Source organism: Chelonoidis abingdonii, chromosome 1 (assembly GCF_003597395.2).
Source record: "Chelonoidis abingdonii isolate Lonesome George chromosome 1, CheloAbing_2.0, whole genome shotgun sequence".
NCBI lineage: Eukaryota > Metazoa > Chordata > Testudines > Testudinidae > Chelonoidis > Chelonoidis abingdonii.
The window spans coordinates 2841499-2863159 of record NC_133769.1 but is presented as its reverse complement, the minus strand read 5'-3'; the positions used below and the strand labels follow the sequence as shown (position 1 = coordinate 2863159).

General features: G+C 48.0%; 1 protein-coding gene across 1 annotated transcript in view; it reads left to right on the top strand.

The window, feature by feature from the left end:
* LOC116818314 (uncharacterized) overlaps positions 1–21661 on the top strand; it is a 265422-nt gene that overhangs the window by 213249 nt on the left and 30512 nt on the right. The window contains 1 exon segment of the mRNA XM_075063437.1: positions 746–916. Within this exon segment, the coding sequence (XP_074919538.1) occupies positions 746–916 (171 nt within the window).

The following is a 21661-nucleotide window of genomic DNA, read 5'->3' as shown; positions in this document are numbered from 1 at the left end:
CTAGCACCTAGTGGGGTTTGCGAGATTTAGGGCAGAAAAGCGTTCTCTTGCTTTCCAACCCCTGGAAATCTGATTTCCTGCCAAGATGAAACTGGTTTGGATGCTCGCAGACAGTGAGATGTTTTAGTCTCTGTCTGCAAAAAATCCATGAGGCAGTTCAGCAGCCTGGGCTGTCTCTGCTCCAGATGCAGCTGAACTGGAGCCGCAGGGGGGTTGCAGGTTGGGACGGGGCTGCCTGCAGGAATAGCGGGCTTTGAGGCAGGTCCGTGCATTGCCAGAACTGCCTGGAGGGGACGCTTGCTCGGCACTTCATTCATTTTCCTGAGTATCCTATTCATCCAGTACAATCCGGCCTGCCATGCCAGCTCAGGCCACATACACGCCGCTCCTGAAGGCCCATATCCTGCCCCCCTTGCTTACACTGGGCAGTACCTTACTCTGCGAGTAATCCTTTTGAACTCAATGGCGCTACTTGTGGAGCAAGGTGCTGGCCTGGACACCCCATTGGAAAACTCACATAGGGCAGGATTCTGCCATGGCAAGCAGTCAGACCCAGATCCTGGAAGGTTAGGGGCCTAAATCCCTTTGAGGATCTGGGCCTACCTTACTCCCTCTGAATCGCCATTGAAATGAACAGGGCTATTTATGCAGTAAGCTGCTGCTTAGCAGGAGTAAGGGGGCAGGATCTGGCCCGTTGCTTTCCATTTCAGCGTCGATCATTAGGTGGGGACCTGTTTCATTTCAGACCCTTGTTGGCTGCCGATGGATGAGGGCTCCTGCCTGCACTACACGTTGCTCTGGTATTACCATGGAGAAGCCAACGCCTGCAGGCCGTTCGTGTTTGGAGGCTGTGGAGGGAACAGCAATCGGTTTCAGTCCAAACTAACATGTGAGCGTTGGTGTAAAATCACAACAGGTAGGGGGACATCTCTTCCATTCGCTTATGGCAGTGGCATGCACATGCCCACATCTGCCAGTTTGCAACATTACCAACCTTTTTAGAAAAGTGCTGCTTAAATTAAGCTGATCTGCTTCTCTGAGCCCTTCCGCGCTGTGACATCACAGTTCTCGCCCATGGAAATGGTGATGATGTCACAAGCACAGGGCGGCATCAGCAGCAGAACGGACTGGGCAATGGGAGGAAGCTGATCCCAGCAGGAAGTGGAAATAAGACACAACAGACACAAAGGTCTTACATGTGAGGCGGGAGTCACCATCAGTTGAAAAGCCATGCGTCCGTCTGAGATTCTCTGCCTTCCATTGTTAAAGGCCACATTGCTGGTTCTGAAAAAGAGGAGGGGACCAAAGTTCCCAGTTTCAATCTATTAACTTTGAACGTTGGTGGCGCTGACCTTGTGCAGAGTCACTTCCACGGGTGAGCCTGCAGAGTTGGTCCTTTCCCTCTGTTGTTTGTGCCAGTCTTTCATGCTGCAACAGCAAAAGCTGACAGTAAAACCTTACAAATTGGCTGGACGATCCTGGGGGTGGAGGGCAGGTGTATGTCCTGGAATGACTTTGAACCTTTTTAATTGGCTCAATTCCATGTGGATGAGGTCCCTTTAATCTTTCTTGCCAGAAACACTGCTGACGTGTTAACGTGTTCCCTGCGAACACAATCTGGTCCCTTAACAATTCCATCCAGCGGATGCAAGATGTTTTAATCAGTGGCATTGTTAACGCATAGAAGGAAATCTTCGTTAGAAGCTGTCTTTGTAATGCAAGTTCCCCCTTAATGTTTGAAACTGACAACAAACATTTCTTATGGCTAAATTTCACAGGAACCCTAGGGTCTGTGCTCTTTGACCTCTCAGGTTTACTTCTGACCTCTCTAGTTTCCTTCTGACCCTATCTAACTATCTCTCTGGTCTGTACGGTAGACAAGGGTCCAATCTCCAGTGGCATAGCTCTGTTGAAGTCACAAGTCTACCCGATCTGGCCCAAAGCTCCTTGTGCTCAGAATCAAACCTCATGCAGGGGCTCACATGGCAAAAATTGTTCTTGGAAGCACACCTGGATTTCCATTGCCTAATTTAAAGTCTGTGGGGTTAGATAAACAGGTAAGCACCTCTTCAGGGTGGCTGTTGGTTTGCAGAGATATTCCAGAGGAAATGGGATGCTGCTGTCGACAATAACCCCAATTTTATCTGCTGCTGATCAGTGGCTAAAATGAGGGACATTTGTCTCGGCCTCTGCATAGATCAAATCCAACAAATCGCCCTGTGGGTAGCAGTCTAGACAAAATTCACTCTCCACCGTCAAGTTTCTGATGATGTTCTAAGAGTTTCTGATGATGTTCATTAGATATAGCTGTAGATGTGTTGGGGGAGGAGGGTGGGTCTAAGAGTCTTCAGACACAAAGTTCAGATTCACTTCAGAGTTTGCAGGTGTTTGGATCTCGGTGTCTGATTCCTAATATGTATAAAATACATTCATTTAGTCGCTGTTTCGCATGGATTCAGACCACAGTTACATCTTTCTGGTAAGCAAAAGAATTTTCTTAGTCAAAGGCTCAAATGCTATGGAGCCATACAAATCTACTGAGAGATTAAGTGGATCCGACCCAGGTCAGCACCTGCATCACCCTACTGGAGAGCAGCTGGTTGCTTAGGACAGCAAATGTGTAATGTATCTGAGGGGTAGCCATGTTAGTCTGGATCTGTAAAAGCAGCAAAGAGTCCTGTGGCACCTTATAGACTAACAGACGTATTGAAGCATAATGATTCTTGATTGTCTGAGCCACTGAGTATGACATTCTAAATGGCCGAGAAATACAGCCTAGCAACAGCGGTGGTGCCTTGGGCAGTCACTGGTTTGATACCCATCAAATCCCACCCACCGGGCTGAGTGGGTGCTTGATGTGGGGGAAAGGAACACCTTTGCAATCTGAGCATGCACCCATAAACATGGTAGCTCGCAGTCTACCCTGCCAGGTTCCTCTGGCGATCAAGGCAATGGGACTAGGGGTTAAGTATTAACAGTCTGATGATGCATCACAATCAGGGAATAGAATCGGGGCACACAGACTCTGCCAAAGTTAGCGCATTTTGAACGGTGGGCTGGATTTGGTCCGGGAAGTCTAGTATATTTCCTTACCATGTGGGGGCCAGCAGAAGGGAGGACACTGGAAGGGCAGGGCAGGCAGCATGAGAATGGCTAGAGCAGGATGAAATTTTTTGACCCCACCTCTTTGTCAGTGAAAAATGCAGACCTGGGTCAGTGGAAACGTTTTGTGAATTTGGCATATTGTTTCAGTGAGAAAAGGAGCAAACCCACACCTGAAAACATCAAAAGATTTTTGTTTGGACATTTTCAAAAAGAAATGTCTGTTTTTCATGGGGAAAATGGCCATTTCTGTTTTGAAACATCTTCCAGTTTTCAAAAAATCTTCCAGAGACAGCTAGACATCGAAACAAAACGTTTTGTTTTGGGTCAAACAAAAAGTTTCATTCAGCCCCAAACTGAATTTTTGGTCAACTTTTTGGTTCACTGAAAATTTTGAAACAAAAACTGTGGGGGCGGTCAACTCCCCCAAAATTGTTTAGAACAGCCCAAGAATTGAAAAATGACTTATTAAACATTAGTCCTAACACTGTTCCTTCTGCAATGGCAATGTCACAAGAAACTCAGGGAGAAGTGGACCTTCCAGCCAGCCTCCACCTGAACCCATTTGTTTTTTCTTTCCTTTCTCTCCAAAATCTTTCCCAGGAAGGTGACTGGCTGCAGACAGGTGATATAAATGACAAGGGAGCTGCAGGAGGTGAATCCAGGACAGCTCAGAGGTTGGAAATACAGCAGGATGAGCCATTTAACACAAAGAGGCGGTAGATGTTAGTTCTGCAAACAAGGAGATAGTTATGGTTATGGATATGTAATGAATTGGACTGATAAGGGAATCTTTTGTTTGGCTGGAAAAGCTGAAGTGTTCAGAGGCGCTTGACGGTCCCATTCAGACTGTGCAAAACCCAACAGACACCTAAATGTTATTTTATTTTTTAAAATTAAACTGTAGGTTAAGCCAGCCTTGCCTAATTCCAGTCACCCGCTCACCAGGGAATTCTTTGTGATGGGCAAGTCAAATGTAATTGTTTTTCAATTACCATCAGTTTAGTAAGGAAGGACAGGTCAGTTTTGCTGGTAAATGTTTTGTGAAGCTCATATTAAATCATCATTAGGGATATGGAACCAGTTTGGGACAACTTGGATCATTGTTCAAATCAGCCTTCAGCCATCACTCACTCTAGCTTGTTTGCCATTTTCACGTGTCTCTCCACTTTCCGGTTTCCTCCAGAATCAGAAGCCGTTGTGAGGGAGGGGGCATGATCTGAGCACAAAACTGGGTGCATGGAACTTCTTGAGTTTTAATCCCAGCTATCCCACTAAACTCTCTCTGTGGCCTTGGACAAGTCACTTAGCCTCTCTCTGCTTCAGATTCCCACCCGTAATACAGGGATGTGTTGAGCACTAATTAGTTAATCTCACTGCGGAGGGAACATACCAAGTGTTACTAAAATCTCATGAGAAAGGCTGTTCTCAAATTGGGCAATACCACTCTGGAAATCATTGCCTTGTGCTGTGAAATTTCAAACCCGGTTTCCAGATCAAAGTGTTTTGGATACATTTGGAGGGCAATCCTAACTGTTACCAATTTAGCTGCCAGATGCTGAGATCAGCAGCTGCAGGGATAGATGGGCTTGTGGTAAAGATTCCAGTGTCTTGGATCTAAGTAACACGGGCTGAGTGGTCCTCTTCAGATGAGAAGAATAGAATCCTTCGAACTGAATTTCATAAGGCAGGAGTAACCAGTTATCAGAAGAGCCACTCTTTGTCATCAGGGTGACCCAGCAGGAGATGCGTCTGTATCTGTCTTAAGGTACAAGAGACTCTTAGATCTTTTTAAATCTTTAATCATTTCATTGCCAATGGGAAAATGAAAAAGGAAATTACAAACAAGTTAGAGTTGGTAAGGAAATATTAATTATCTCTAATATATATACTGTAGCTAAAAATTGCACCCACTAAATGGGGCTTGGTTAACAAAGGCAATTCCTGAACTGGCAAATTTTCTGGCTTAATATAACCGTTCTGGTCTCTAATGTATGTATTTCATGCTAAATCCCTTGACTTGGTCCTGTACAGGAAAGGCAATGTAGTCCAGTACAGGAAGCATGGCATTCCTGAATTCCCAGTAAACCTCTGCCACTGACTAGTCTCCGAAGACTTTGGCAAGTCACTTCACCTCTCTGCGGCCATTATAAAGACTGTTCTGATACCCATTCATTCATTTAACAGGAGTGTTGTGCGGTTTAATTGCTTTGTAGTATGGTGTCCAAAGCCAGCCAGCGGTAGAGATTAAATGGAAGGCTAAATTTACTAATACCCATGACTTTAAACGAAGGAGTGGGTGTTTTGTACAGAACACACCCTCTCGCTAATGGTTCTTCAAATAACTGTGCCCGTCTCCTTTGTGAATGTGTATTCTTTTGTTCTGTATATAGAGAAAACATTAGTTTTCATTAAACCATTTAAAGGACAACTTATCTTTGTGAATTTTTGAGTGAAAACTCCCCACATATTTTTTTTCAAGAAAACCCTGATGGGAGTAGTGGTTTAATAAGGGTTATGGGAGAGGAAGTAGAGAAGTACACTGCTACCTCGCTAGAACGGCACCTGATACAACATGAATTCGGATATAACATGGTAAAGCAGTGCTCCGGGGGGGCGGGGCTCTGCACTCCAGCGGATCAAAGCAAGTTCAATATAACATGATTTCACCTATAATGCGGTAAGATTTTTTGGCGCCCAAGGACAGCGTTCTATCAAGGTAGAGGTGTATCTTGTAAGATCTTAACTGAAAAGGCCTGTGAGGAGGCTGCAAAGGTTAAATTCTGCATCTTACAGGATATTCAGAAACTCCACCTACCAAGTCTACCCAGAAGGATAGCCAGTTACAGGTACTGCTTCGTCCCTACCAGAACCCATGATCCCTTTGTTGGCGGAAGCTGTTTCCATCTAAAGGGTCTCACACATACCACATGCTTATGTTTACGAAGTGTAAATGTTAGTGACTTAAAAAAGCAAAAACAAGTTAACAATGGGATTGTGACACCACAGCCCCAATCCGATTAAGCCTTGTTGATCCAAATTGAGAATGACCCTCATTACTTGCCACTGTGCTGTTCATAGAACTTAGACCCACGCCCTCAATGATATTTAGGCTGAACAGGCATTAGCCTGTAGAGGTCCATGGGAGTTAGGTGCCTTGCTGTCTTGGAGGATCTGGGCCTTACTGCTTCGACGTCGTATTGACACCTCTTCCAGTAGATTGGATAAGCACAGGACGAGCGAGAGAGCGCTGTATTGTTTCTAAATAACCTTCGCAGTCCAGCTGCAGCTCTCTTACGGAATGCAATGGCAGGGGCTGTCGAGGGTAAGGCTCCTGCATCAGCAGTGGAGACTGTGAACATAAGAACATCCATACTGGGTCAGACCAATGGTCCATTTAGCCCAGTATCCTGTCTTCCAACAGTGGCCAATGCCAGGTGCCCCAGAGGGAATGAAAAGAACAGGTAATCATCAAGTGATCCATCCCCCGTTGCCCATTCCCAGCTCCTGGCAAACAGAGGCTAGGGACACTTGGAGCATGGTGTTCCATCCCTCCCCATCCTGGCTAATACGACCTTGACAAATTGGAGAATTGGTCAGGATTCAATAAGACGAACTTCTCTCAAGACAAGTGCAAAGTACAGCACTTAGGAAGAAAAAAATCAAATGCTCAGCTTCAAAATGGAGAATAACTGGCTAGGTGGTATAATGGTTGAAAAGGATCTGGGGGATAGAGTGGATTGCAAATTGAATATGTCAACAATGTGATACAGCTACAAAAAATGCTAATATCATTGTGGGCTGTATTAACAGAGTGTCCCGTGTCAAACACAGGAGGTAACTGTCCCACTCTACTTAGCACTTGTGAGGCCTCATCTGGAGTCCAGTGGCCAGTTCTGGGCACCACAGTTCAGGAAAGAGGTGACCAAATTGGAGCAAGCCCAGAGGACAGCAACAAAAATGATAAAAGGTTTAGAAAACCCAACATCTGAGGAAAGATTAAAAAAAAACGGGCATGGTTACTCTTGAGGACAGAAGACTGAGTGGGGACCTGATAACAGTCCTCAAATTAGTTAGGGGCCGTTATAAAGAGGACACTGATCAATTGTTCTCCATGTCCACTGATGGTAGGGCGAGAAGTAATGGACTTAATCAGCAGCAATGGAGATTTAGGTTTGATATTAGGAAAAACGTTCTAACTATGTGAGTAGTTACGCTCTGGAACAGCCTTCCAAAGGATGTTTTAGAGTCCCCATCACTGGAGGTTTTTAAGAACAGGTTGGACAAACAACTGTCAGGGATGGTCTAGGTTTATGTGGTCCTGCCTCAGGCACAGGGAACTGGACTAGATGACATTTGGAGGTCCCTTCCAGCCCTAGGTGTCTCTGATTCAGTGATAATGTCAGCCTGTGCTGTGATCGGTGGAGGCACCTCTTTTTCCCCATGCAGTGAAATGGGGTAATTGCCATGGGAGAGCTCATTATTTGAGTAAAGCAAGATGCCTCTTCTTGTTAAAATTCCATACAGAAAACATCCCTCTACCCAGTGTCTTCTTCCCTCGGTAAATCTGGCTGCATGTTTCATTTTCTTCCAACAGGCTGCGAACTGCAGCGTGTTAGAAAACCAAAGGGTACATCATCCTTGCCCAATAGGACGCCTTGGGAGGCGCATTAGGTTGATATCAAGTACAGGGAGGATTAACAATCTTCTCAATGTCTCTTATGACTGTGAATCAGCAGCATGCCAAGTCTCAGTTTACAATGGGTTTATACACAATGTGTCACACCAATCTGCCGCTTAGCCAGAAGGTTTTGGCCAACTGCTTCTTCTGCAAGCAAGTCCTGCGAGACGTGGTCAGAGAATTGGTTTCCCCTGGTCCCCACAACTTAGGAAGAGAAATGAGAGAGAATTCCTAGGCCAACCAAAGCGCTCCAAGGATCAGAGGATAAACCACACAAGAAGAGGGGAAAGGGAGCTGAATTTTTGGTCCACAACCGAGCAGTGTGGGGTGAACAGCCTGGCATACTCCTATGGGACGGAAGAGAATGAACTGAGCTGGACACAGAGCCTATGCCGCATAATGCTGATACTGCAGTCTTTGGGGGTATTACTCTAGTTTAAGGGAGGGAAGGAGCAAAGGCTTGAAGGAAACCATCCACTTCAGTCCTTTCCAGAAGAATAGGCAGCCTGGAGGTTCTGTTCCCGGGGGTCACACCTTTCTGCCCTTACAAGGTTCTGACACTGAGCTGCTAAGTGACCTCTGGCAAGTCCTTTAGCCTCCCTGGGTTACAGTTTGCCCATCTTCACGACTGGGGTGATAAGGCCATAACAAATCTGCGGGCACACAGGAATCCATGATTGTTGATGTGGTGCATGGCCAGGCCAGCACTAGTAGAGTTAGAACTCTAATCCTCCCGCTCAGTTATAAATGGGATTGCCCCTGGAGCTTCCCCCCTTATAAGGGTTCCCCAGTCTGTGCCCAGGGGCCTTTTCAGAGTGAGCACCATGTCACTGGCCTCCCTGACTCCATCCTGAGTCCCTATAATGGAAAGAACTAGAGCAAAGCATTGCCTGGACCCTTCAAAAGCTCCCACAGCCCCAGGGCATACATGGCCTTTCAGACCCCATGCACCCGGCGGCCAGGAAGTCAAGGTGGAGGGAGGGTAGCTGGGTAGGGGCGTGACATTAAATGAAAACCACGTGGCTTGTGGAAACGGTGACAGTAAAGCAGGATTATGAAGTGCACAAGGAGCATGTCTAGGACTGGAATGCCTGGGAAAGAGGCAGCTTATTCCAGTCTGAATCTTCTTTGCTAGCTAGCGTTACAGTCTAAGGCACATGTATAACTGACGAGACACCCTGCCAACTCCTTGCAGCTGTTTTTACCCATTGACAAAGATCGGGGTCTCTGAACTATCTGACTTCTTGGCCTGAGGATACAGGAGCTACCTGAGAATATGAGAGGCAGAAATCTCCTTCACTCCCACTTTTCCTTAGCCCTGATCTACACTAGCGTGGGGGTGGGGGGCGGGATCAATCTAAGTTAAGCAACTTTAGCTGAAGTCGACGTACTTAGATCGACTTACCATGGTGTCTTCACTGCGGTGAGTCGACTGCTGCCGCTCCCCCATCAACTCCGCCTGCGCCTCTCGCGGTGCTGGAGTACAGGAGTCGACGGGGGTCAATTTATTGTGTCTAGACTAGTCGCGATAAATCAATCCCCGCTGGATCGATCCCCGCCCGCCGATCCGATGGGTAGTGTAGACATATCCTTAGTCACTGCAAGAAAGATGCAATTGGTGGCGTTTTCTTTTTTAAAATCTACAGCCTAACCTTAGGTTCTGAAACAAAAGTGGTGACCTTCAAAGGTGCTGAGCACCAGTGGGAGTTAGGCACCTAAATGCCTTTGTGACTCTCATCCTTTACCCCCATGAATGATCTGGCAGATTTCCCCAGTGGTCACCCCTCTCTGTCCTTACAAGCACTGCATTCTTGGATGCCTATGTGACATTTTGGCTGAGTATTCTGCAGTGATTGGAGCTGGGGCCCTGGGAATCCAGCCACCTGGGTTCTATACCCAAGTCTTGGGCGAATCACTTAACTTTAGTGCCCCATCTGTAATATTGGAATCATCGAACTTACATTGACCTCACAAGGGAGTTGTGAGACTTCATATCTGTAAAGTGCTTTGAGATCCTTGATGGGAAGGTGGTAGTCACACAAACTAGTATCACTGGTAGCTACCTGGAACAAACCCTGCTCGGTGGCTATATATGATCAAACTGTTTGTTCCTGAATTGGGTGTATTAAAGGCAGCTAGGATTTCCCATCAGTGCTATAGGAGGTTGGACATAATGGGAAATGGGTAACTTGATTTTTTTCAAAACAAATCTAGCCCTAAATGTTTACTATTGATTTACCATCTGAACTGCTTTGGTAGGGCCAAAATATGACTGGAATGTATCCTCCACGTTTCCTTGGAAATGTCATGCCACTATAATAGAGTTTCTCTAGCTGATTTGATTCTGTGATAGAGGAGACTTTTAGGGCACAACAATCCACAGCAGAGCAGGCTGCTTTTGAGACATGCAGGAGGTGGCATTATTGTAAATGGGGAGCATTCTAGAGAGTCCATAAATACTGGAACGTATCTTTTAGAAAGACTTCTAAAAAACCAAACAAACCCAGTAGGCACAACTCCATGCCCTCAAAATAGCTTGCATGAGAGCCCCAAAACTCATGCGAATAGCTTTAAAAATGTGAGATTTTTTTTTTAAAAAACTACCTTTGGGGTTCTTCTCATTTGCCTTCTGACTTTTGAGTCTCTAGGTTGTATTCAAATCATGCTTTCAAGCGTTTTTCTGCAGCCATGAGGGCTAGAATTTTTTTAAAGGGCAATGAAAACTGAGTGTCTCGCGGAATCATGATTCCAGGTCCTGGGGCTTCAACGCCAACTAGTGCAAGATGTGATAAAAATCACAAGAATTGGCAACGGTGCAATCTCCCTATTTGAACTATGCTCTAGCTGGTGTACAGAAAGGCAAGTGGGTGAATAGGGGGCAGAGGGATAGGAGGGGGGAGGAGGAAGGTGAGTTACTGAGACTTGGCTGGGGAGGGAAGCGGCTGGCTTCCAGGCTGGAAAGGGGTGTCCCGGTAGTTCCTACTGCCATTCCTATAGCAGTTCCTCAGTGGCTGATGCCTGGTACACTGTGCCTCTGCCCATCCTGCGGCGCTGTGCACCAATGCCCACCTCCCCGCACCCAGGTGCTGGTGCCCTGTCTCATCCCCGACCCGCAGCAGCTGGTTCACCTTCTTCCCCTCCTACAGGCCAAGTGTCTCTGCTAGGATCTGTAGTCGCTAGAAGGCAGGATTGGGCTGGGCCAGGGAGTCCTACCTGCTCCCTGGCAGAAGGCCTGATCTGGTGCACCAGGTTGTCTGCTCCAGTCCCTCCTCCAGATCCCAAGTCTTGTCTCTGTCCCTTCCCAGCCACCAGGTCCCCCTTTTGCCTCTGTACAATATAGTGGGCAGAAATATCTGTAGGCAAAGTCTGATGAGCTGAGGGAGAAGACTTCAGGAACTGACCTCGTTTGCATAGACACGCCTAGTTTGCTTAGGCGCGCAGCATGGTGGGGCTGCTTTGCCCACATGATCACTTTTGATTGGGGTTGGGTGGCAAGTCACTTTGTTATTGGGCCTGGGGTAATAAAGTGCTGTTATCCTTGTTGTGGGAATCAAGGGCAGCAGAACTGTGCTTGATATGCCTTGATTGAGGGGTTCACACTCAACTGAAGTGCACATGCTATGCAAGGAGTAGGGTCACCAAAGCCCAGTAGAGATGAGAGGAGGTGGGGGCAGGTGTTTGTTCCTGGTGGTATGGGCTCTACTGAAGGGCCCTCGGCACCATTTGATCCTCTTTTTCTCCACTGTTTGAGAACACAACTGATTAAGACTCAATTATGAGTCTTTTGTTATGGACCAATAGAGCTGACATCCCTGATAACCAGGTCCAAGTGCTAAGCTTTGAGGCTTGGCTACACTTGCGAGTTACAGTGCATTAAAAGAGACCCGGGCGCCCTAGCTCACTCCCTGTCCGCACTGGCAAGGCCCGTAGAGTGCTCTGACTCCACGGCTAGAGCGCTCCTGGTACTCCACCTCGGCGAGTAGAATAACATTTGATGCGCCCTTGCTGGAGCGCCCCAGCGTCAGTGTGAACGAGGTGTTGCATTACTGCGCTCTGATCAGCCTCCAGAAATGTCCCATAATCCCCTTAAGTCAAGAGGCCACTCTTCTCATTGTTTTGGATATGCCCTTTGAAAGCTCCGTTTCTGACATCCAGCTGCTTATTTGCTTGGAGACAAAGCAACCGTTACTGTGGGATGCTGTGAGTGAGAGAGAGGTGGGGGGAAAAGGGGAAGTCTGCTGCTGTCTGAACTTACAAGACAGCATGCTGACATGCTCTCAGCCCCCCAAAAACCCACTCTCTCTCCCCCCACATACACACAACACACTCTCTGTCACACTCCACCCCACCCCCACCCCTGATTTGAAAAGCACGTTGCAGCCATTTGCATGCAGGGATAGCTACCAGAATGCACTGCTCTCTGTGGTCATTGCAAGGGCTGCTAATGTGGCCACGCCAGTGCACTGGCAGCTGTCAGTGTGGACAGACTGCAGCGCTTTCCCTGCTGCGCTCTCCGAAAGCTGGTTTAACTCAAAGTGCTCTACATCTGCAAGTGTAGCCATTCCCTTAGACCTGCTTTCGGGGCAGTGTCTCTGGTGAAAGAGACTGCCCAGCCTGCACTAGCTGGGAGGCTCCCCTATTAACAGCTGAAATCACTGGGAGCTGTGCTAAATTCTGTGACCTCAAGACAGCCTAGAGGTTGTAGTAAAGAGGGTGGAGTGGCTGGCAGTGGATTGAGCAATGCAGGGTGATCGGCACAGCAGCACCAGCTGAGGCATTGCTGGGTGCTTTCCCCCCACCGGGGTGGGAGATGAACTCAAGCAAACACATCTTTAAACTTGGGGTCGTCGCTGACTAAGGACAGCAACTGGGGAGCAGTGGAGGAAGAGGGGAATATGGCGTCTTAAAGGGATGTCTGTTTGTTGGCCTTCCATGCTGAGGCAAAGGACACTGCTCAGTGTACCCTGGGGTGGGTGTTTTGCTCCTGGTCATATGTTGTAGAATTATTCTTGTGGTGTTTTCCCAAATGAATTCATTTTCCCTTGTATGAAAAGTGTTCTTTTCCACACACAGACTCAGTGCTCATGAGAGGGGAAGTATTGCCTCTTAGAGGCACCCAGGGGTGGTGTTTCGTTTTCCTAGATTACTGGGTTGAGGGGGTCATGGTTCTGTGTTGTGTTGTCAAAAGGAACCCCCTAGATATTGAACCTGTCCTGATTCCACCTGCCAGATGGGTTACACATAGATCTGACCCCCCCCATATTTCCAGTGGAGGGGAGCTCCCCCGTCACCCCCCGCAGCAAGAGATGCAATTTGGTCTTTAAAACCTTCCTCTGCGTGACCTGACACGAGAAGGGAATCCTGAAACACAGTGTCATTTCAAGGTGAATGTAAAATCATTGATGGGAATACTGCATGCTAGCAATGCAGTGGAAAATGTCCTGAAGCGAACAAGTCTGTCCCTGAAGTCACGGGGTTTCACCATTGTTGACTTCAGTGGGGGCAGCACTGGGCCCAATATCTATTTTCTTCTAATGCCATCCGATGGCATCTCACAACGGTAAATACAACCACGGGATGCAGCTATTCCCACCCTCCACCTTATGCAGTATAAATGCACATTGTTGCACTTCCCCAGCTGCCCTGATGGCCCTCAAGTTTCATGACTTTCATGCTATGCTTCTGAATCATCCAGGCTGTCGCCTGATGACTTCCCACAACAAAGCAGCTGGAGCCAAGAGACCAGGGGACGACACACCCAACCAATGAAACATCAGGTGAAGAGCAGCTCTTGCTTCAGAACAAGTTTAGTTGCTCACACCCTGTGAGCCTACCTCTTTCCACCGGCTTCTAAACGCTGCCTTTTCCAAATTAACCCTTTCATGGGCAGCACATGAAGGCCATCACTGAAAGCTGTTACCATCGGCAGGTTATTTCGTAGCATCTCTGAAAGCGGGAGGGTCAGACTGAGCTTCTGTGAAGGACCTGCTGCCAAAGACCTGGAGCATCTTCCACTCCAGGTCTTCGGCTGCAGTTCGGCGGTGAGGGCTCCTTCTGCTCTGGGTCTTTGGCGGCAGTTCGGCAGCGGGTCTGTCACTCACTCCGGGACCCGCTACCAAAGCTCCCGGAAGACCCAGAGCGGAAGGATCCCCCACCGCCGAAGACCCCAGGCCCCCTGAATCCTCTGGGCAGCCCTGGACCTCCAGCATTGAACAGGCCACAGATCTCCAAAATAACCCGTTTGAAATAGACACATATTATAGAAAACATCCAGTCTTGAGTTAAAACTGGCCAGTGATGGAGACACCACCAGTGTCCTTGGTAAATGGCTCCAGTGGTTAATTACATGTTATTTCTAGTCTGAATTTGTCTAGCTTCAGCTTCCAGCCATTGAAGCTTGTTAGACCTTTCTCTGCTAGACTGAAGAGCCTGGTATCAAGTATTTGTTCCCCATGTAGATCCTTATAGACCAGGGGTTCTCAAACTGGGGGTCGGGACCCCTCAGAGGGTCACAAGGTTATTACATGGGGGGGGTCGTGAGCTGTCACTCTCAACCCCAAACCCCGCTTGCCTCCAGCATGTATAATGGTGTTAAATATATTAAAAAGTGTTTTTAATGTGTCAGGGGGGTCGCAATCAGAGGTTTTCTGTGTGAAAGGGGTCACCAGTACAAAAGTCTGAGAACCCCTGTTATAGACTGTGATCAAATCACCCCTTAACCATCTCTCTGTTAAGCTAAATAGATTGAGCTCCTTGACACTGTGTTAAACCATAGCAATGGGACAGAGAGGTAGCAGTGTCGCTGTCTAGGCAGATCAGGGCAGACCACAGCTGAAGTGCTCCATCTAGTGCAGGGCGCCACCTTACCAGAAACCTACCGAGAACTTGGAAGGGGTTGAGGGAAGAGCCATGAGAATGCTCAAGTAGGGTCTGACAGGGGTCACATGCGAGGCAAGACTGAACGGGCGAAAAGCAGCTAACTTGGGGACACGATAAGTCTATTAATCACTGAGGCGTTCAAACAGCAAGGATGGAGGCGAAAATGAAGGGTGGTACAATGGGGCTTAAATAAGAATACAGGGGAGGAAATCTTAAGAAAGGGAGAAAGCCAAATAGGAGCAAAGACTTGCTGATAGTGGGCTGTGTTCGACTGTGGAGTACTATTGGCCCAAGGGAAGAGGTGGACAGGCCCATCACTGGGAACTTCCAAAACAATAGTGTGTTGGGGGGATGATACTACGCTGGCTAGGGGTTGGGCTGAATTAAAGCAATCCGGGAGTGCAGACACACTGAGACATGGCTCCTCAGAGCCTCCAGGCCCCAGCCCCAGCCCTATACACTTCCAGCAGTGGTGGACGGTAGCAGGGGTCCTTCCCTCAGAGAGGTATGGAGCCCCCTTCTTCTCACCAGAAGCAGCAGCGATTGTGGCAGGTGGGCCAGGTCCTCTGCACTCTTCTACCTGTGCCACATACACAGCCCTTCCACTGGGATGGCATCAGCGGCCTCCCAGAGCAGAGTCCAGCTGTTAACACCCCCTGAAGAGGCATGGGGCAGTTCACAAGTCTCAGAGCTCTGGTTCCAGGCTGGCTTCAAGCTCAGGCAGGTGTTAGTGTATTGATCTCATTTTTAAGCTTCTCTTTCTTGCCATCAAGGCTAGAAATTTAAGGCTTGTCTGCATATGCAATTGAATCTGGAAAAAGGTAAGGCGTGAATTTAAAGCAGATTAACTATTTCTGGTTAAATCCATGTGTGGATTCTCCTACTCCAGAATAAAAGTGCCTTATGCCAAATTAGGGTAGAGTATTTTCTACACTGGAAACTTCAAAGCACTGCTGCGGGAACGCTCCCATGGCAGCGTTTTGAAGTGCGAGTGTGGTTGTGCGCTAGCACTGGGAGAGAGCTCTCCCGGCACTCCTGGTAATCCACCTCCATGAAGGGATTAGCTCCAAGTGCTGGGGGATGATTTTTCACCCCCCTCCAAGCCAGCAAGTTAGAGCGTTATAAAATGTAAGTGTAGACAAGCCCTTGGTGTACTTTGGAAGTGGATTAAACTAATTTGGAATAAAGCACTCTTATTCCGGAATAAGACCATCCACACATGGAGTTAATCAGAAGTAGCTGTGCTGGAATAACTCCCTGTGTAGACACATTCTTAATTTGTCTTTTTTTTTTTAATGAAAACTGATGTAATCACATGACTCCAGGAGCTGAGTCCCTAAACATGGGCCTATAGCCCCTATGTCTTAATCCAGACCTGACTTGGATGACCAAGAGGTCTTTGCCATCTCTAACGTCAATGGTCCCATGATACTTTTCACTTACGCAATGGTGCTTGCCCTAGTGGCTGATCCAAATTCCAGTCTGGGCGATTTTACTCTACCTACCTAAAAATGCCCACTTGCTTCCATATGTTAGATATATACGTGTGTGCGTGTGTGTGTGTTTCAATGTTTTATATGTGATACATACATAGAAACACAGAATCACAGAACTGTAGGGCTGAAAAGAACCTCGATAAGTCATTAAGCCCAACCCCGTGCCCTGTGGCAGGACCAAGTAAACCTAGACGATCCCTGACAGCTGTTTGTCCAACCTGCTCTTAAAAACCTCCAGTGATGAGGATGTGATTATCATCTCCCAGAGCTGAACCACCCTTATAATTAGAAAGTTTTTCCTAAAATCTAATCAAAATCTCCTTTGCTGATGATTATGCTCATTACTTCCTGCCCTACTTTCAGTGGGCATGGAGCATAATTGATCACTGTCCTCTTTATAAGAGCCCTTAACATATTTAAAGACTGTTAGCAGGTCTCCCCCGCAGTCTTATGTTCTCCGGACTAGTTTTTTTAATCTTTCCTTGTAGGTCAGGTTTTCTAAGCCTTTTATCATTTTGGTTGCTTGCCTCTGGATTCTCTCCCTAATTTGGCCACATCTTTCCTAAACTGGAAAATATTCCAGCTAGGTTGACCAGACAGCAAATGTGAAAAATCGGGACAGGAGGTGGGGGTAATAGCAGCCTATATAAGAAAAAGACCCCAAAATTGGAACTGTGTCTGTAAAACCAGGACATTTGGTCACCCTAACTCCAGCTGAGGCCTCACCCAGTGCTGAGGAGAGTGGGAAAATGACCTCCCATGTCTTCTATACTCCTCAGTAGGAGATAATCATCACATACTTCATACATAAATCCAGAGCCTGCCACTGCTGGGTTTTCAAGAACCAGTTCAATGCTGGGCCCATTGACACAGAACAGCTGCAGCCGTGTCCTCACTAGGCATGGAAGTCTGCTTTCGGTGATCCAGTCTTCCTTGATGCTAGTCGTCTCAGCACGTACAGCATTGGGTCAGCCAGGGCAGCTACTGCGTTGCAGCTTGTTTTTATCAGGGTAGCTGTATGAATTGAGTAAGAAAGTACTTGGGGGCAGGGGAGCTGACTAATCTTGGATTAAAATGTCAGTGCCTAGTTTCTGAGTGACCTTGACAAAAGAAAATGGGCTGTGAGATCACAAGGCTAGGATAGTCTAATTGAGTAATTTGGTAATGCTACAGTCAGTATAATGGCTGCGAGTACAGACAGCAGGGGCAAAGCACTGTCTGGTGTCTTCTTGCTGTACCCAGGTGATCGGCTGTTTGCAAGGAAGCTGGCAATGGCTCCTGCCTCCCACGCCAGCGTATGAAGATGTTCATCTCCATGTCATTGGTTTGAATCGGGCTAATTACCTGCTTTGTGTGGAGCAAGAGTAATTTAGAGTCTGGAGGCGACTCGGGGATCTAGCCACAGGGTTTAACCAGAGTTGAGTTCAGCTGGGTGCTGGAGAGAAACTTCCTGGAGCTTTCGCAGAACTATGCCTCCCGCAAGACTGCAGGTGGTGACACACCCGACCAACAAACTGCCAGATTCAGAGCGACTTGTCTGCCATCGGCTGAGCAGGCCCTGTGCGCATGATTCTTTCCAGCAGCTTCTGAAAATCTGCCTTTTCCATATTCACCCTTTTGTGAGCATCCCATGCAGGAGGTGACTGGAAGCTCTGACTTGCTCGGGATTATTTTGTAGACTCCTTGAAATGAGCTCTTTTCTAGTCTCCTGAGGCTCCTGTGCTGTCCTGGGCTATGCTTTTCACTATGGTATCTTTGGCCCAGCTCCCTAGATGTTAACGGGAGTTAACATAAGAACATAAGAACGGCCATACGGGGTCAGACCAAAGGTCCATCTAGCCCAGTATCTGTCTACCAACAGAGGCCAATGCCAGGTGCCCCAGAGGGAGTGAAGCTAACAGGCAATGATCAACTGATCTCTCTCCTGCCATCCATTTCCCATGCGCATGAAACGGGGCTGGGACACCATTCTTTACCCTTCCCTGGCTAATAGCCATTTATGGACTTAGCACCATGAATTTATCCAGTTCCCTTTAAACATTGCTATAGTCCCAGCCTTCACAACCTCCTCAGTAAGGAGTTCCACAAGCTGACTGTGCGCTGTGTGAAGAAGACTTCCTTTGATTTGTTTAAACCTGCTACTATTAATTTCATTTGGTTACCCTAGTTCTTGTATATGGAATAAGTAAATACTTTTCCTTATCCACTTTCTCCACACCACTCATGATTTTATATACCTCTATCATATCCCCCTTACGTCTCCTTTTCCAAGCTGAAGAGCTAGCGTCTTTAATCTTTCCTCTATGGGACCCTCTCAAACCCCTAATCGTTTTAGTTGCCTTTTCTGAACCTTTTCTAGTGCTAGAATATTTTTTGAGGTGAGGAGACCACATCTGTACACAGTATTCGAGATGTGGGCGTACCAGGATTTATATAAGGGCAATAATAGATTCTCGTCTTATTCTCTATCCCTTTTAATGATTCCTAACATCCTGTTTGCTTTTTTGACCAACCTCTGCACGCTGTGTGGACACCTTCAGAGAATTATCCACGGTATCTAAATACCTTTCTGGAGCTGGGCCTGGCCACCTTCCAGAATAAATAAATACGGTGACTCAATTGGTGGATTCCATCCAATTCCTAGTGGCTACAACAGTGGCTCCGCCCCCACTCTCACTTTTCCCCCCTGAGGCGTCACCCTCACTCCGCTACTTCCCTGAGGCCCCGCCCCCACCACACCACTTCCTCCCAAGGTTCCACCCCCTCATCATTCGCCCTTAAAGCAAGCCAAAAAGCAAGCAAGCCCCTCTGTTCTGGTGCCCCAGCTACACGTGCTCACAATCAAATCCACTATTGCAGCTGGAATCAGCTGGCTTCTTGCCAGCAAAGCCAAGGACTGAATGGGCCTTGGGTCCTGAACTACACTCTTGTCCATAGACATGGTCCTGCCCTGCCAACGTTGAAGCGTATTGTTAAGGCAGCCGCAGAAGGACTTGTACTGCGTAGGCTCTCACTCTTCAGTGGCTAGTTGGGAGAATCCAGTCCCCAGATGGTCGCTTTGCATCAGGGATAAAGAAGGACCTGAGGGCAGAGGGATTTGTATTCTGGGCTCTTAGCAAAACCAGCTCAGTGAGGCTTCTGCCACTGGCCTTGAAAACTGCTTCCCAGCCTTTGAGCTCACACGTCCATGATGTGTGCCCCATCTCCCCCATTTAGCCCATCTCTATTTTAGTTATTTCATCGCTAGCTCTTTCCCCTGGTGCCAGGCTAAATAATTCCATTCCTTTCTGGTGCGTAAATCCAACACATGCTGATGGATCATGTCCCAAACGTCTCTTCAGGGACAGTCCTATGGCACAGGACCTTGTAGGGAAGGTGCTGGCCTGAGTTCACTTTCTGGCTCTGATAACAGCCTTCTTGGGTAAGTCATTTAACCTCCCTGTGCCTCAGTTTCCTTCCCCCTCCTTTGTCTGTTTAGGGGCAGGGACGGTTTCTTACTGTGTGTAGGGACAGTGCCTAACTCACCAGGCCCTGATCTCAGTTGCGGCTGGTAGGTGCTGCCATCGGCTAAATAATAATAATCATCTAGCTGGTGAGAAGCTCAGTGGGTCCCTCACCTGCCCACCTTCAAGTCCCTTTTAGACTCCAACCCTGCTGGCTCCAGTGAGCTGAACTGACTTGTATAAAAAGTTCCCCCTCGCTTGCCCATTGTCTTGACCTCCCACCCCTTCCTCCACATCCGGAAATTTCCGTGAACACTGTGGACCCCACTGTAAATAAATGTTGTTTCCACCCCCCTTCCCCTTGTATGATAAATTGGTAATGCTGTAGGGCATTTACCCTGGCAGGAGGGCCCAGCCTCTCACTCCCTGATCCCCAGTCTCCTCTCTTTGTGCCACTGAGCTACACTGCAAGGCCAAGAGGTGCTGTGCGGTGCATTGCTCACCGCGCCCATCCCTGGCGGTGGGAACCTGCCAAACAAACCAGTCAGCACCAGCTGCTCACTAGGTCCCCTCTGACATAGTTCCTGTTGCCCAGCGCAGCCAATGGCCACCCTGCTGCGCTGACAGGCAGCTCCTCGTGGGGATAGCGAGCAATTAAATCAAATCTTCCTTGGCCCGTATTATGACTAGCAAATAAGGGTGGAGGTGCCTGTTTAATTATTGGCCTGTCAGTTCCCTGCAAGGAGAGCGACTGGTGCTTCAGCACAGAAGGCGCCCTTAGTGCACATCGAATGCCACTTGGTGGCTGCCAAGGCAGGGGCTGTGCGTGTTGTATCCCAGGCTAGCTCCTGACACGTGTGCAATGCCTTTCATCCTGAAGGATCCCAAAGCACCTTATAGATGCCCCTTCCATCCCATCAGTGGCAAGTTTCCACACCCCCAATCTTTCCTTCTTCTGCTAGACCTCCATTGGACTCCTTCTCAGACCATGGGCACCAAAGTTTTCTCTCTCCCCAGGAGTCCCAGAGCTGTGAGGTACCTCACTACCCCGTCCTTACGGTGAGGAAGCCTTGGCCATGCCTAGCATGGGTCAGCTCCATGACTCCACCGGCCACAGGCAACACAAGCCCTCCCTTCCAGGCCTACGCAGGCCCCACTCTCTATCTCTATCAGGTTAGTGATTGGCAGAGTCCAGCCCCCAGGTCCTCCAAGCATCCACCTGGAGCGTCCAGCCCCTGGTCCACTGGATGTTTGCAGTATTCACAGAGTCGCTGCTTCCAAAGAAACAGCAAATCCAAGCTCACCGGTTCCACCTTGTCTCACCGCTCCGCTTCACACCCAGCACGGAGACATGGTGATAGCAAAAACAGGTCAAAGTCGGTTTAAAAGATTCCAGGGATAGCAAGTAACAGTAGTGGACTTAGTATCCAGACACTTTCACGTCTCATAGACCAAAGTTTAGGTGAAGTCCTTCTCCTGTTTTACTGCCAGGCTTGGCTGTGATCTTCCATTCATGAGACAAGTCATGACGCCAGGTTGCCTACTTGGGGAAAGATCTGGGGGTCTGTTCCCCTCTCCCCCCCCCCCGATATTAGAATAATTCATTGTCCTGATTTGGAAGCAAGATGCTCCCTATCCCCCACATTCTCCTCCCGCTGGTGGTTTTCCCCTGTATACACCTTTCTTGTAGATGTTGCCATTCCTGGCACATCTGGCTCAGGGTGCAAATAGACACACACTGCGAAGCAAACGCTACATAATGGCCAGCCAGGCAGCTAAGCGTCTGTTACTCCCTGCCTGAACAGAACCTGTCTGAAACACATCACCTGCTGGGTACCTGCCTTAAGAACATAATTTCCAATATAGACACACAGCTCTGTACATAGATTTTGGAGTGATTATGATGACCAGGGGCTACTGGCTCCCAGCAGTAGCTTTATGTGCAACCCTTTAGGGATTTATTATGCATCTATCTGACCATGGGGATCCCTGTAAAACCCCATGCACTCCCTGTGCCCTCTGCCAGTTGGCATCCAGAGGTCTGTGGGTCTGTCATAAAC